This window comes from Lonchura striata, chromosome 1A (assembly GCF_050655825.1).
Source record: "Lonchura striata isolate lonStrDom1 chromosome 1A, ASM5065582v1, whole genome shotgun sequence".
NCBI lineage: Eukaryota > Metazoa > Chordata > Aves > Passeriformes > Estrildidae > Lonchura > Lonchura striata.
The window spans coordinates 48307407-48321530 of record NC_140741.1 but is presented as its reverse complement, the minus strand read 5'-3'; the positions used below and the strand labels follow the sequence as shown (position 1 = coordinate 48321530).

Genomic DNA, 14124 nt, shown 5'->3' with positions numbered 1-14124 from the left:
ATTTTTAATGTGATTTTGCCAGGTTATTTTAGTTGGTAAAACATCCCCCACAATCATGAAAAAAACCCCACCAACCCCTGCATGTTTCATCCTGCCTTTTTAAAAGGTTTGGTTTTTTTCAACTGTAGAAACATTTTTTCAGGACCTCAAAATCAAAATTGTTCTTACTCCCCCTTAAACCAAGTTAAATATTTTGTTCATTGCAATTTTTGCAGATTTTTACTTTTCATGATGACAAAAACTTTCAAAACCAGTCATTTTAAGTTATGAGGAGTTTATAATTTGCATATTTTTGAAACTTAAAGGAAACTGTCACATTAGTTACTTGCACATCTGCAATATAAATCAGTCACTAAAACATGAAAAATTAAGAAAAAAAATAGCTTCAGAATTTTATTACTTTTGAGTCTGAATGCAAAACACTAAGGCACTTCATTCTAGTAGTTTAAATAAAAGGCAAGTGAGGTCTTTGAATTTCATTGATAAGGGCTTAACACAAAATTTTCTTAAGGTTTGCCATATATTAAAATTTCACTATTTTTAAAGTTCCTGCCCCAATTATGTAAAGTATTGCTCTTTTTTGCCACAGGACTTTACTTTTGAACTCCATTTTTCTGAAGTGAATTTTAGTGAATTTTTACCTTGGTCTTAATCCCATAAAAACTTTTTTTTTAAATAATTCATCAGAAGTGTTCCTTGGAAGTCACCCCTTCAATATGGATCTCCCTGTGTTTATTAAAGGAAGGGTGTTGACAGGCTTGAGGTGGGAACCACTTTTTTGCTTAATAACTTTGATGTTAAGAGACAGTTGTGTAACAGCAGATGGTCTTCTGGTGATAATTTCCTGCATGTCTCCTTTGAACATCAGTCTGATTTAATTTATTTTTTATAGGAAATACCAATGAATTTTGTGGATCCCAAAGAAATTGACATCCCAAGTCATGGAACTAAAAACCGCTATAAAACAATTTTGCCAAGTAAGTGAGCTAGCCCATGGTTTCCTACTATGACATTTAGTCCTGCTTTGAGAATGTATTGCTGTGAAAATCTGTCTTTATATTTGCTTGTTGTGTACTCATTCATACTTGTATTTGTAATCCATGTAGAAATTAACAGAAGCCCAGTGCTGTAGGACTGGCAAATGCAGAACTCTCACTCAATGCCTTAGTAGGTACACAGGTTGGCAGCATCCCAGCCACGTGCTGAAGGGCAAGCCTGGCTTATGCTGATTTTCTCTAAAAGGCAGCTCAGGTGGATGGGGACAGTGAGGTCTGCCATACTTTGCAGTAGCTCCTCATCATAGCCCAAACCATCTTGCAGTCACTGAATTCCTTCTGGTTGATTCAAGATACTTGGGACTGAAAACACCCAGACTACAAAAAGCAGGTGTAACCTATCTTGTCTTGTAGTGGGCTTCTGTCTTAAAAGGTCCTCTGGTGATTGCTTTTTTTCTTCTCCATGCACTAAACTCTCTTTGCAGGAATCTGTTTACATTCCTGATGCTGCCTCTTCATTGCTCTTAACTTGTTGCTGCCTTGCTATACTGGTTCTGTATTTTCATTGTATATATTTTCATATACAATTGCTTTGATACAATTGGAGGCGATTGAAAACTTCTCAGTGGAATAGTTTTCCTTTAAAATACATGTTTCTTTGAAATGCAGCTATTTTCATAACATTTGTTAGTGGATAATGAGATATTCCATTTCTCTTTTATTAAACATTTTGTTTTGTGTTCCGTTTCAAAATAGGTTGCAGAAGTTTTAACATTACACTAAATATAGACATGAATAGTTGAGTTTCATAATTTTTGGCATCACTAAAGTGAAAAAGTTCAGTGATTCAAAATATTACAGAACATTCCCACAGAAAAATGTAAATCCCTTGCTTAGGTTTGGAATGAAGAATACTTTTAAAATGACAGCATATCCTATCAACTAGAAGTTTGCTTTCTAAACATCTCTAGAATATCCTTGCGGGTCTGTGTTATATGTTAGTCATTCAAATTCACAAATCTTCAATTATGAGGTTTCTCTCACCAAACCTGAAAACATTATGGTTTGTTCTTATCACACCAATGCCTTGCAGTCAAACTAATGAAAGCTGATGGCCTTCAACCTCTAGATTAATCTCAGAAATGTGGTATTTATCTGGGAAAGAAGCTTGTGTGGAGTCCTTGCTTCTCTTTAGTTTCCAGTAAAATTTTCACCGTGTTCAAGGTTGGTTTATCTATCGTAACCAATAGCTGTGTGAACCCGAGTTCAGTCAAGAAATATTGAAGGAAATTAAAGACAGAAGGTAACTGTAATACAAGTTAGATGCCAACAATCAGACAATTCAGCATCCCTTAGACTCTGGCCCAGTGCCAACAGGATGTACACAGAAGTGAAATCCTGACCCCTTTGATGACAGCAGGACTTTTGCCATCAGCTGCAGGAGAGACAAGATATCACCAGCCCCTCTCTGCCTGACTGGCAGATTTTGTAAGGAGTTCTCCCTTCCCATAGCATTTCATGTCCAGACTGCCCCAGCCACCATCAGGTTCACCTCCAGCAAAGCCTTGCAAATGTCATGAGTCCAGTTTCACTGTAGCAAGTGTTTTGAATTGGGACACAACAGCCAGGCCATGCTCAATGCTGATGAGCTTTGAGAACCAGTGTGCCTGTGCATCCTCACCTCCAGTAGCTGGGATGTGCTGCTAGCTCCATGGCACATTTTCAATCCAAGCATGCTGCTGGTGTGCACCACCGCTGCCCACTGACAGGCGCTTTGTAACTGTCCTTGGCAGAAATCAGGAGGTTTGTTGTGTGTTTGCGCCAGGTTTTTTCAAAGAAAATATTTTGAGGATTGAGACACATGCTCATAATAAACATTTGCACACCCCACTCCCAGTCTGAGAGGGTTTGGAAATTATTTGAGTGATTAAATAGAACAGCTTTCCTGGTTTCCTGCTCAGATGATATCCACCCGCTGCTTTGTCACCCGCATCAGCTTTTCCATTCCCAGTACTGGGTGCGTCTCCTGAATCGGGGCACCTGTGATGACAAGTCACGTCCTAAAAATGCCCAGTCCTGCCAGCTCCACCCTCTATGCTACAGTGGATATTCTCATTTTCTAAGAGATAAATTCCATGACCTTATCCATTCCAACAGATAATTGCATGAGGGCAGGTTTATGTTAGCAGATATCACCCAGCCAGACACACTCATGTGAAATACAACTAATGCCTATTGAAAATTATTCTGTATGGAAAACTACAAAGTACAGGAGATGTTACATTTCTATGACAGATGTTTTAGTTGCAGTATAACATAGCCAACACTCTTATGCAAACACCAGGCTGTCGCTTTAAGTTCTCTAAGTGTTATTTGCATTACAATAATATTCTAATTCAACTACTGAGGGGCCAGTGTGAGATCAGAGTTGAGTGGCTAAATTCCTTAAGATCAGTGTTTCTCCATCCTTCCTTCTGTGACCCCACCCACCCACCATAGTTCCTGTTAAACCCTGCTCTGTATCTTCAGCTGCATCACTTCTGCTACCAGTCTACAGTATTTCTCACACCCTCTGAGCAGGTTTCCAATCCTGCACACAAATTTCCCAGTCTCTCACCACAGCCATATTCCTGTGGCAGAATAGCAGCCCTGCTACTCATTCCTCATCCTCTTACTCCACATCTTCACCTTTGCCTGCTTGTCTCCTGCAGCCCCCCACTACATGTCACTGCGGCAGGACCTCAGCTTCCTACTTCTTCTTATATATCTCCCACTACTTCTTTGGGTCTATATATTTCCTACTTCCTGTCTCACTTCTCCATCTCAAACCAGAAGCAGAATTCCTATGGTATTTCAGAGTATGCATGGACTTCTGCTTATAAAGGAGCAAGTGGTTTATCACTATTCTGTGGGTATCTTTGTATGTGCAACACATCCATTAGTTTACCATTCCCTATCCCTCTCTGAAGACTAACCTTAAGTCAAAAGTATGCATGAAAACATCCTGGGCAGAACAGCAGGTTCACACTAACATGAAGATGGAAACAACTTAGGGGGTCAGACCCAGAATTCCACAATCTATTGCTTGAAGTACTTGTGCTAACACTGGCTCTGACAGTCCACTAAAGACAAGGGGAAAGTTAAGTTATATGATCAAAGCACTTTATTGTGAAAGCATATAAACAGATGCTGGAAGAAACATTGTTTTGATGCTGAAATTTTTGAGCTGCCTTTCACTCCCTAGTCCTGACTGCAACTCCCTAATGAAAGCACCAGTGGAGTTCACAGAGTGAATGATTCTCCAGTAGTCATGGCATGGCAGGAGGTTGTCCAGTACCATATAACCCTGCTTGTTCCCTGCACCAGGCACTCTCATGGAGGCAAGTTACAGTCCCTTTAATACCCTCCTATTCCTCCAACATTATAAATTCAGGACAACATTAACAGGAGTTACAAGAGGCACCTTCTAGTCTACTGAAAGAACTATTCCAGACTTCTTAGATACATGGGAAAAAACAGCAGTCATTTTGCCTCAGTTAAAACTGTATTTTATTAATAATTATAAGTGCTTAGCAGCACCAGTGCATTTTCAGATGTTTTATAGACATTGATGAATTCAGCCTTGCAGTCAACATCTGTCCTGCTGTAGCTTCAGACTCCAAGACTTTGCCATCCTTAAGGATAAGATTATTATGTGCAAGGTATTCGTCATTCAAGAGGAAGCTAATGACTTCCATTTGTGTCTGATTATTGCCTAGTGGGTTTGGATCTTTAGCATTGCTCAGGTTTTCCTCTTCTCAGAGTTCACTTTATAGCACTTGCCTATTTCATAACTGATCATGACTGTTAATTTAGAAAAGATTCCTGTTCGGAAGCAGTGTTTGTTTCATTGATTGGAGTTGGAAGGAGGTCTCAGAAATTGTGGAGCCAATTTATCTGCTCCCTAGTAACAGAGGGATTTATCTCAAGACATAGTAATTAAACTGGATGTTGGGTCTGCTTGTAAGAGGTTTTTTAAGGTAGGGGTCAAGCAACACCAGAATCAGAGGCATTGTGTGAGCTAGAGGAAGCGGGTGTTTTTTTCAAGGCCACATAGCCTGAGGCATTTGTGGAAATGGCTAATAACCACTCTGTGCTGAAAAGAAATGAGAGGTTTCCTGTCCTCATATTGTTAAGGGGAAAAAAAAAAACAAACCTCTAATTGAAAAAAGTTTGGAAAGCTAGTACAAAGATATTTTAGCACAAGTTAATTAAGGTTCGCTAGTGCTATTAACCACAGTAGATAAGACTTCCATGTACAGACTTTTATGCAGTCATTTGCATATTTTAAGAAACATACTTTCAAAACATTATCCTGGGTTCTACAAAGGCTCCACTCGTATCTGAGGTGCTCCTGTGACCTCCAGTGGGAAAAGGACATAAAGTATGTTTGGGATCATCCCTCCTCTTCCTTTGATTTGCAAAGTTTTTATCATGTTCTTAGGAAGAAGATGAAAAGTCACAAAACAAATCCAGAAGCAACTCTGAACATACTAGGTTTTGCTGTAGCATATGTGTATATATCAGTTCTATATTTTTTGTGTAAATGGCAGGGCTACACACTAAGCAGTGTTTTTTATCTCTTTCCAGCTCAGTGCCTACCTATGTATCTTTAAACACATTGCCTAGATTGCACTCAGCAAAGGAGCTATCCAGACACTATTTCCAAACCAATAGGTGTCTGTATACTGTCAAAAAACCCTGCTGATTATAACTAAGTATTTAAGCAAATTGCCAGAAGAAAAGATTTTTTCAGTATAGAAATATTTCTGTATCATGTTGTTAGTAGCAGAATATTTTTTTCAGAAAAAGTGTGTCAAAGTGTGTCACTAGAAAGCCACAACATGGGCATCTTGCTCCCTGCCTGATTCCCCCTTACAGTGCATACTTGAGAATATGCTGCTTTAATTCCAAAATGGTAACACATGGCAGGGGGGTGGGGGTGAGGAGTGGGGAGGTCTCATCATCACAAATGAAGAAGCAAAACCTTCCTTTCCAGGAGGGATTTAATAACTCCCAATTCTTTACTCAATAGAACTGGCCCCCACTCCATTCTAGAACATCCAAGACTGAAGGAAAGAAGAGTGTGACAAAAAAATGTTCCTCTATTTTGGCATTGTGTCTCTACTCCAGTACACATGAAAGGTCACAAATTGTGTCAGATGAGGACACAGGCCTGAAGGGGACACTATGGATTACCTAGTCTAGCCCCTTACAGTCAACATGAATTGGTATAAAACAGTATATGTTATTTCATCCCAGGCAGAGGAATATTTTCTTAGTTTAAATCCAACTGTCCAGTCACTGAACGCTACAGCTTCAGGCCAAAGTACCAGAGCCAAGTTCAAAGTGCTTGGTGTAATTATGAGCCATTGTCACATGGTGTAATTATGAGCCATTGACACAGGTTTCAGTGACAGCGTAGGCAGGTCAGTTCGAAGGCAGCATGGGCAGACTCGACCTCGCTGAGCTTTGCCTGTGTCTGGCAGTGTTGCTTCAGTGCCCACAGCTCACTGAGATGGTTCTGCACAGCCCAGCACTGTGCAGCACAGGGGTGCCTTAGTTACATGTGATGATCCTTTGCAGAGAGAAGAATTTAGTGTGTAATTCTTTACTGCTTGACAGCCACAAATAACAATAGGTTTTTTCCCTTCAGAAAGTCTTTGATTCTCTTTTGAAATCTTCTAACATGGGTTTTCTTATTAATTTCTATCTTCCTTGTGCTCTTAGATCCCCTAAGCAGAGTGTATTTGAAACCAAAAAATCCGTCTGACTCCTTGAGTACCTACATAAATGCTAACTACATTAGGGTAAGTAATGTACTCTTCATGTACTTTTGAGAAAATACTTTATGTGCCGTGTGAATAGCTGGCTTTGCCAAGGTGTCACTTGTTTTACTGTTACCCATCTTCATTGATAATTCCAAATCCTTTTGTTTACATATGTGTGATAGAGATAGTTCATAAGCCATTTCTAACAAAGACCACATAGTCATGAATGTACAGAAATGGTTGTAATAAAAAAAAATAATAATTTATTAAAAAAATTAAGAAACACATGCATTACACCAGCTGAACTGTCAACAACTGTGGAAAAAAATGCAACCCAGCAATGAAATGAAATTTCACATCCATGTATACAAAATCATTGGGCTTGCTCGGGTCCTCACAGACCTGTCTTGAACAAAGTATGTTCAGGCAGATTGGTGAGTGGCTGGAAGACAGTTTGTGCCACTGGTTCCTGCAATGAGTAACAGCTGTCATGGAGAAAAGCTCCCAAAAGGAAGACCCAAGGCGAGAGGTTGACACACCACCTTATGCTGCTTTCCGTTCACTCATTCGCTTCAGACATTGCCAGGCTCTCTCCTTCATTACTGTTGGGCACGCTATCACTGCACAAAATCATAACTTTTTCTTTTTACAGAAAAAAATAGGAAGGAGTGTCTTGTTTTTTCCATTTCTTTTTGTCTTTCCCTAAAAATGCGGTGTTGCCCTCTCTTCTGCTTCTCCACTGTTTGCCTGACCTTTCTTTGAAATCCTGAATGTTCAAATGTGTCTTGGAACTCCCTATGCTCCCTATATATGTTGTCCTTCCTATAAAGTCTCATAAAGGCACTTCTCCCTCAGAAAACATGCATAGCTGTCTTTGACTTCACAAGCAATCATGTATTTTAAAGATTTTCCTGTCATGAAACTTTGTAGATACCAGTTTTATAGTTCTTCTTTTCTCTCCTGTGGCTTATTGACTATAAACTAGCTTGAAAACACTGCTACAATTTAAATTATAGATTAAAGTACCACTGGATGAGGAAAGTCCCAATAACTTGAAGAATGGAGTTAGTTAAAAGAAGCCAAGTAAGCAGAGAAATTTGAGAGGAATGATTGTATTCTCAGGACCATTTAAGTTCATCAAATAAGTTTCCAGAGAAAAAACTGAAAAACTGTTTTACTGAAAAAATTCTGATCTTCTCTACGTTTAGTTGTAACTTCTTTCAGTTCAAATTTTTTATTAACTTCAGACTAATTTTTTGCCCTTTCTGCTCTTTCATTGACCTGCAATATTTATTGATCACATGAATTAAAAGTAAATGCTTTTGTGTCTGTTTCTAAACTAGGGATATGGAGGTAAAGAGAAGGCTTTCATTGCAACTCAGGGACCCATGATTAATACCGTGAATGATTTCTGGCAGATGGTTTGGCAAGAAGACAGCCCTGTCATTGTTATGATCACAAAGCTGAAAGAAAAAAATGAGGTATGACAAGTAACAAAACTGATAAATTATTCCTATGGCTGCATACTATAGAAGGGACTTTAGAAGATACGGAAGGAAGCTAGCAGATAATTAGTTCTTAAATGATCTGTTAATAAGATATGTGAAAAATAATGAGGGGTAGCTAAATACATCAAGTGCAACAGCATAGCCACTGTAAGACATTATGTATTACAAAAAAGAATTCCATTTTCTAGATCTGTGGTTTTGGGTTCCTAACATTATAAGAAACACCTCATTTTTCTGTTGGTCACCTTTTTATTACTTTCAATGTTGGTCACTTCTTTTTACTTTCTGGTATATAAAGACTAGATGGTTAATGTTATGATTACCAGTTGCCTGACGTGGCTGAAGTTTGCACTTTGCTATAATGTCAGGGATTCAAAACATTCCCAATGTTACAAATCTGGACCATCCCAGAAATACAGTTTGGGGTCGCAGATGCCAACACCACAGAGGAACTTAGACAGAATGGAAATAATACTTTTTACCTTGGTATCAATTAGACTTGACAATTGTATTTTAGTGGCAAATGGCCAACTAACTGCCTGTTATACATTCCATGACTTTTGCATCAATTCCGAACTATATCTTCAATATCTTTATTTAGTAATCATGTAAATTTTTGTCAGGCTTTCCTTGATAGTGCCAGCACCCATATTTCTGACTACCAAAAATTAGGAACAAATTTCACTCTCCCATGTAGAAGGTCAATACAGAACCTATTATGGAAGACTGAATGTTAAATAAGTGGTTTACAGGGCCTGTGGACAAGAGAGAGTCAGAAATAAAGGAGATGGACTTTTTTCTTGAGTCCAGACTTAGTAAGGATTCCCAGCTCCAGGTCGGTGCCTCAATCAAATCTCAGCACAAATCCATGTAAGCACCAGGGCTGTATTTCCCCTGCTACACTCACACCCCTGCTGTTCAAACTCAGATGCATGATGGTAGAGCAATAGAATTTATTCAGGCAAAGTTTCTAGTCTGAGTGGTCAAGGACCAAGAGTCTGAGTGCATTCCCAGGGCTCAAACTCACTGCCCCATTTAAATGTGCACTCAGTAGACATATTCTTCTTTCTTCAGCCCTTAACTGTTGCTTCACTCTTCCTCAGCATGAGTTTGGACTTCTAATGTGAGCCTAAAATCCAGGGGATTTTTAAGAAACTGTATATGAAAAGTAGGTTGGTCCTGTAAAATGTCCCAAGACCAATTCCCAAATTAGGTGCCATTTTGCACTAGACTGTTCAAAGAGGTGTTCACAATCCTACATTTAAGATTAATCATGAAAGCATAGCAATTGACCAGGCTAATAGAACAAAAGAGTAAATATTTCACTGAGGAAATGCTGACTGTTTAAACACTCACATCTGACACTGTGTAAGAAGAATGACTTGAAAGAAGTGCCCAGTGGTTTTCATCATGTCAGGAAGCTCTGTGTTTACCTGAGTTACGCAGGCTCTAGGCATTGGTGTTTATAGGCATTGTTGTGCCTGCCAGTGGCAATTTCCTCCACATAGAAAGGGTGAGGAATCTCAAGTTGTTCCCAGGCTATATAGAGAGGCTGTGTTTGTGCAAGCTGTCCTGTCTAGAAACCTTAGGAGCTCTCCCACTGTCAGCAGGTTCCTCCTGATACCTTGCTTGCCATTGAAAAGAAAGCAAACTCTTAGTGGCCATGCTCAGCATATGATCTTCACTGCTAAAATATTTGCTCTCTATAGAGAAGGCGAAAGCAGATTTTATTTAGCATAGTACCTCTTGGTAGTTTTTCTTTTCTGTGGTCTGCTTTATTTCCATCATTTTCAGGGAGGTATATCTGCAGCATACAGACATACAGACATATCTGCAAGCATATTTATCCACTCATCCACATTCACCCCTGAACAAACAAACCTCCATACTTGACTCTTGTGTATAGGCTGTATTCCTCAGTTATTATAACAGCAGTCAGCCTTCATTTGAGCTATGATATGCTGTAATGTATGAAGTAATGTATAATGTAGGAGCTCTCAAAGGAGAGACACATAAAAAACCTTAATCTCAATAATAAATTAATTTATTTTGCAAAAGAAAAATTATTTGAGACATTAGTGTCCTAGTTCAAGATATTGATGTAACAAATTTGCATTATTGATGGGAATTGTGTGAAATTATGGTGTATAAAGGTTACTATAGGGTTATTTCTATGTATCAGATGAAAAAATGGTGTAGACTTGCTGTGGTAAGTATGAGCTTTTGCAAGATGGATGAAGATATGAGTGTAGAGTGCTGAGAAAAATATTTGTTTCAGCTGTACAAAGGAAACATGCAGTATTTGTAAAACCTGTCCTTAAAACTGCAGAATGTTTGAACAAATTGAAAATCTACCTGTGCAAGGAGAGTCCACAGCAAAGGAGCTTCTGCTTGAATAGCTGGTGAGAAACTTGGAAACTAGGCCATGATTTTGGGATTAGTATGAGGAAAATCACATCTCATCTAGTGATCTAGGTACCCTTTGAGGTCACTGAAGAGCAGTAGTCAGCTCCAGAGGGTGATCATATCACTTTGAGAGAATGAGATAAATCACTAACTGAAGGTGATCTCTTAAGACTCTCTAATTCTGTACTAATATTCAGGACACAATCCTCCAAACCTTTACACACAGGGCACATACAATTTTCATATATTACTGAGTTTAGTCAGAACAACTGAGCAGTGAAATTTAGATAATACATAGGGTGTAAGAATGTCACAGACATATATATATTATTTCATAGAGAAATTTATACACTTCTGTTGTATCAGCTGATTTTGTCATTGATCTATTTACTACATCAATAATAAGCATTTATTCTGCCTTCAAAACATACTAGCAACATTAGCTATTAAACAGGAAAAATATTTTGGGAAGCATAAGTAGATAACCTTGTACAGCATTCTGCAAGAAGAAAGAACTAATACTCCTTTTGCATTATTACTCAGATAATGCAAATCCTGTTGTCAGGACTTATCTAGAACAACCTTGTTAACTCACTCTTTAAAGTTCATGTCTCATGTAACATTTTCCTGGTTGATCTATATATGGCCTACCCTTATGTATGTACAGCCAAGTAGATTTTGGAATTCAGGAATCCTACCTTTTACATACTTCATATAAGCCTCTCTGAAGATTACTTATTAGCTAAGTTGAGTATTGGTACCATAGATAGGTTTTAGAAGAACTTAGGAAGATTTGGTGCTGTGAGGATTTCAGCATATGAAGCCAAATCCTGCAAGCCCTCTTAAAGTGTACCTCTCATACTTGAGATAGTAGTGACAGTAAATAGAGGGCAGGAGTAAAAAGGGATTCTGGAATTGAATCGTTGCTGTTATTATTCTTTACTGCTGTGTTATTGGGACCTTTAACGTGTAAATTTCTATGTGGAGAAATATCCCAGAAGAAGAGTTGGAGTTAAACAACTGCATGAATATTTGAGAATTTTAAAATTAATTTTGTTTGGGGTCCAAATCCAGAGAATGTAAAGCAGTAAACATCATGTCACCTGGGGCAGCCTTCCTCCATTTGGCAGAACTGGGGACCAGGCTGCAGTAGGCAGAGTTCTGGCTAGTTGAAAACATTGACTGTGATAAACCACAGGCACCAGCCCCAGAGCACAGCAGGGCCAGATCCCACTCAGTTATGGAAATCCACCTCAGGGGCAGTCCCATGAAGCTTGGCACCCAGTGGCAGGGATGGGGCATGCCAGGAGGCAGGAGAGGCAATGGAAGGAAGCCCAGGCCTGCAGCCCTGTCGCAGGGGGAAGGACAAAGGCTGAAATCAATTAAAAGCCATGCGAGAGAATGTTTTTTGTAAAAACTTCCTGTTTGTCAGGGAATGTTTAGTTCGGGTTAGGGAGGGGCCATGTTTGGTTGTTTCTGATAAATACTGTGTACAGTGAGATTTTACTACTTGCATACATTAGGCTGGACACCAGACCCTTCATACACTATATCAGATGTTTGAATGGGTTTAAAATGTGCCTACCAGAGAGGAATTTTCTTTTATGTACAAATAACATCTTGAAGCAGTTTACTTTTTTTTGTTATGGTCCTGAGATTTTGTATATTATTTTCTATATACCCGATATCTTTATCCCTCCTACCACCATCTTTTTCCCTTTTTTCAGTTAACTTTTAAAAACATGTTAATTCTCCACTCCTTGGAAGTGCTTGCCTGAGGTTATTCCACCTGTATTTTCAAGGCTATTTTTAAAACAGCAACAAACAGTATTTTTAAAGGATGCACAGCAACAGTGTTAAAAATAATCCATTGTATCTCACTAAAAGTGGACAGAATGTTAAATGAAAGTTATTTTAATGAACAGCCACAGTTCATTGTCCACCCAACACAAGTTGCCAATTCTAGTTCTGGGAAAGAGTCAAGAAAAACACTCTTCTGGAGTGCCTAAAGGTTTTGTAGTGAGCGTTGCATGCTCACATTTATCAAGAAGTCTCAGGAGTTTACTCAACTATTGTTGATTGTCAGGGCACAATTGTGTATTTAGACTTTTCTTTTTCCCATATTAGCACTGAAAACTACACTCCCAGGGAGGGGCATGAATTGCAGATCTGGCAGATGATAGTAACTATATGTGTCACATGGGTCGACTGTGGAACTTGTGAACTCACTTTTTCATACAAATTTCTGAGTATTTTATTGCCATTCTCGATCTCTTCGGGGAGACAGCAAATTTAGGATGTTCGAGTAGTTCTGCAAAAGACAGGATTTGAACGAAACCAGTGAGAATGGCCAGCATTATTTCAGGAAATGTGGCTTTCACACACTTTACACTATTAAGGTAACGAGCATCTATTTTTAGGAAAGTATTTATACAACTGAGGTGATTCAGTTCAATTCACTATTGGGTTATCGAGTAGCAACTCAAATATCACATCTGGTGGTAAAGCCTCGCATTCCACTGATTGTTTTTCTGGGTCATTTTTAGCAGTATTTACTGGAAGTTATGCTTTATAGAAATTAATTATATTAAAGGCATGGTTTCATTTTGCTGCATAATGTAGGCTACTGTCTATCTACATGTATACCAGTTGCTTCAGCAAGAGTTTGTGAGGAAATACAAGCAAGGTCTTTCAAGGATTCCTATTATTGTAGAACTGTTCTCTTGGGGTTTGGGGTTTTTTTGTTTGTTTATTTGGTTAGTTGGTTTGGTTTTTATACATGTGTATTGGATATTGAAATAGAAGGTTTCCTTTAAATGTTGGGGAGTCTTTTTATTTAATGAATGAGTTGGGCAGCATTATTTCAGAAAATGTGGCTTTCATACACCTTACATTCTTAAGGGAATAAGCATCCATTTCTAGAGGAGTATTTATACAACAGAGATATTTGTTTTCATATAGCCTGTGGAGATACTCTAATTGAAATGAATACTGAAGACTTGAATATAAGCAAACTATTGCAAGGAGAAAATAAAATTATTTGTCTTGTACATACTAGTTCTTCATCTCCTTTTTAGTAGAAGTTTGTCAGATAAATTGCCGAAATAGTGTAAAACTATTGATTAATTGAGAATTTTGCATGCAATTTTGTGTAGCTCTAGCAAGACTGAAGAATTTTTCTAACACTAATTTCCAGGAAGTTATATAGTAAAACAACTCAGGTTCTTCAAAATACTTTAACATGCACATTAAGTCAAATTGAGTTTAGTAAGATCTAAGGACACATTTATATGCTTTCTTGTATCAGGGCCAAGGAGAGTAAATAGAATAAAAAGCCTTGTGATCAGGGGACAAATTCTGAATCTCTTGCTCAGAAGGAAATCCCATTTGGAAACACGAAACTTC

The 14124-nt window shown here is 38.4% G+C and overlaps 1 protein-coding gene across 1 annotated transcript in view; it reads left to right on the top strand.

The window, feature by feature from the left end:
• Positions 1–14124, top strand: part of PTPRR (protein tyrosine phosphatase receptor type R) — a 144426-nt gene that overhangs the window by 120152 nt on the left and 10150 nt on the right. The window contains exons 8-10 of the mRNA XM_021528964.4: positions 893–977; positions 6765–6844; positions 8149–8286. Of these exons, the coding sequence (XP_021384639.3) occupies positions 893–977; positions 6765–6844; positions 8149–8286 (303 nt within the window). The remainder of the gene's footprint in view (positions 1–892; positions 978–6764; positions 6845–8148; positions 8287–14124) is intronic.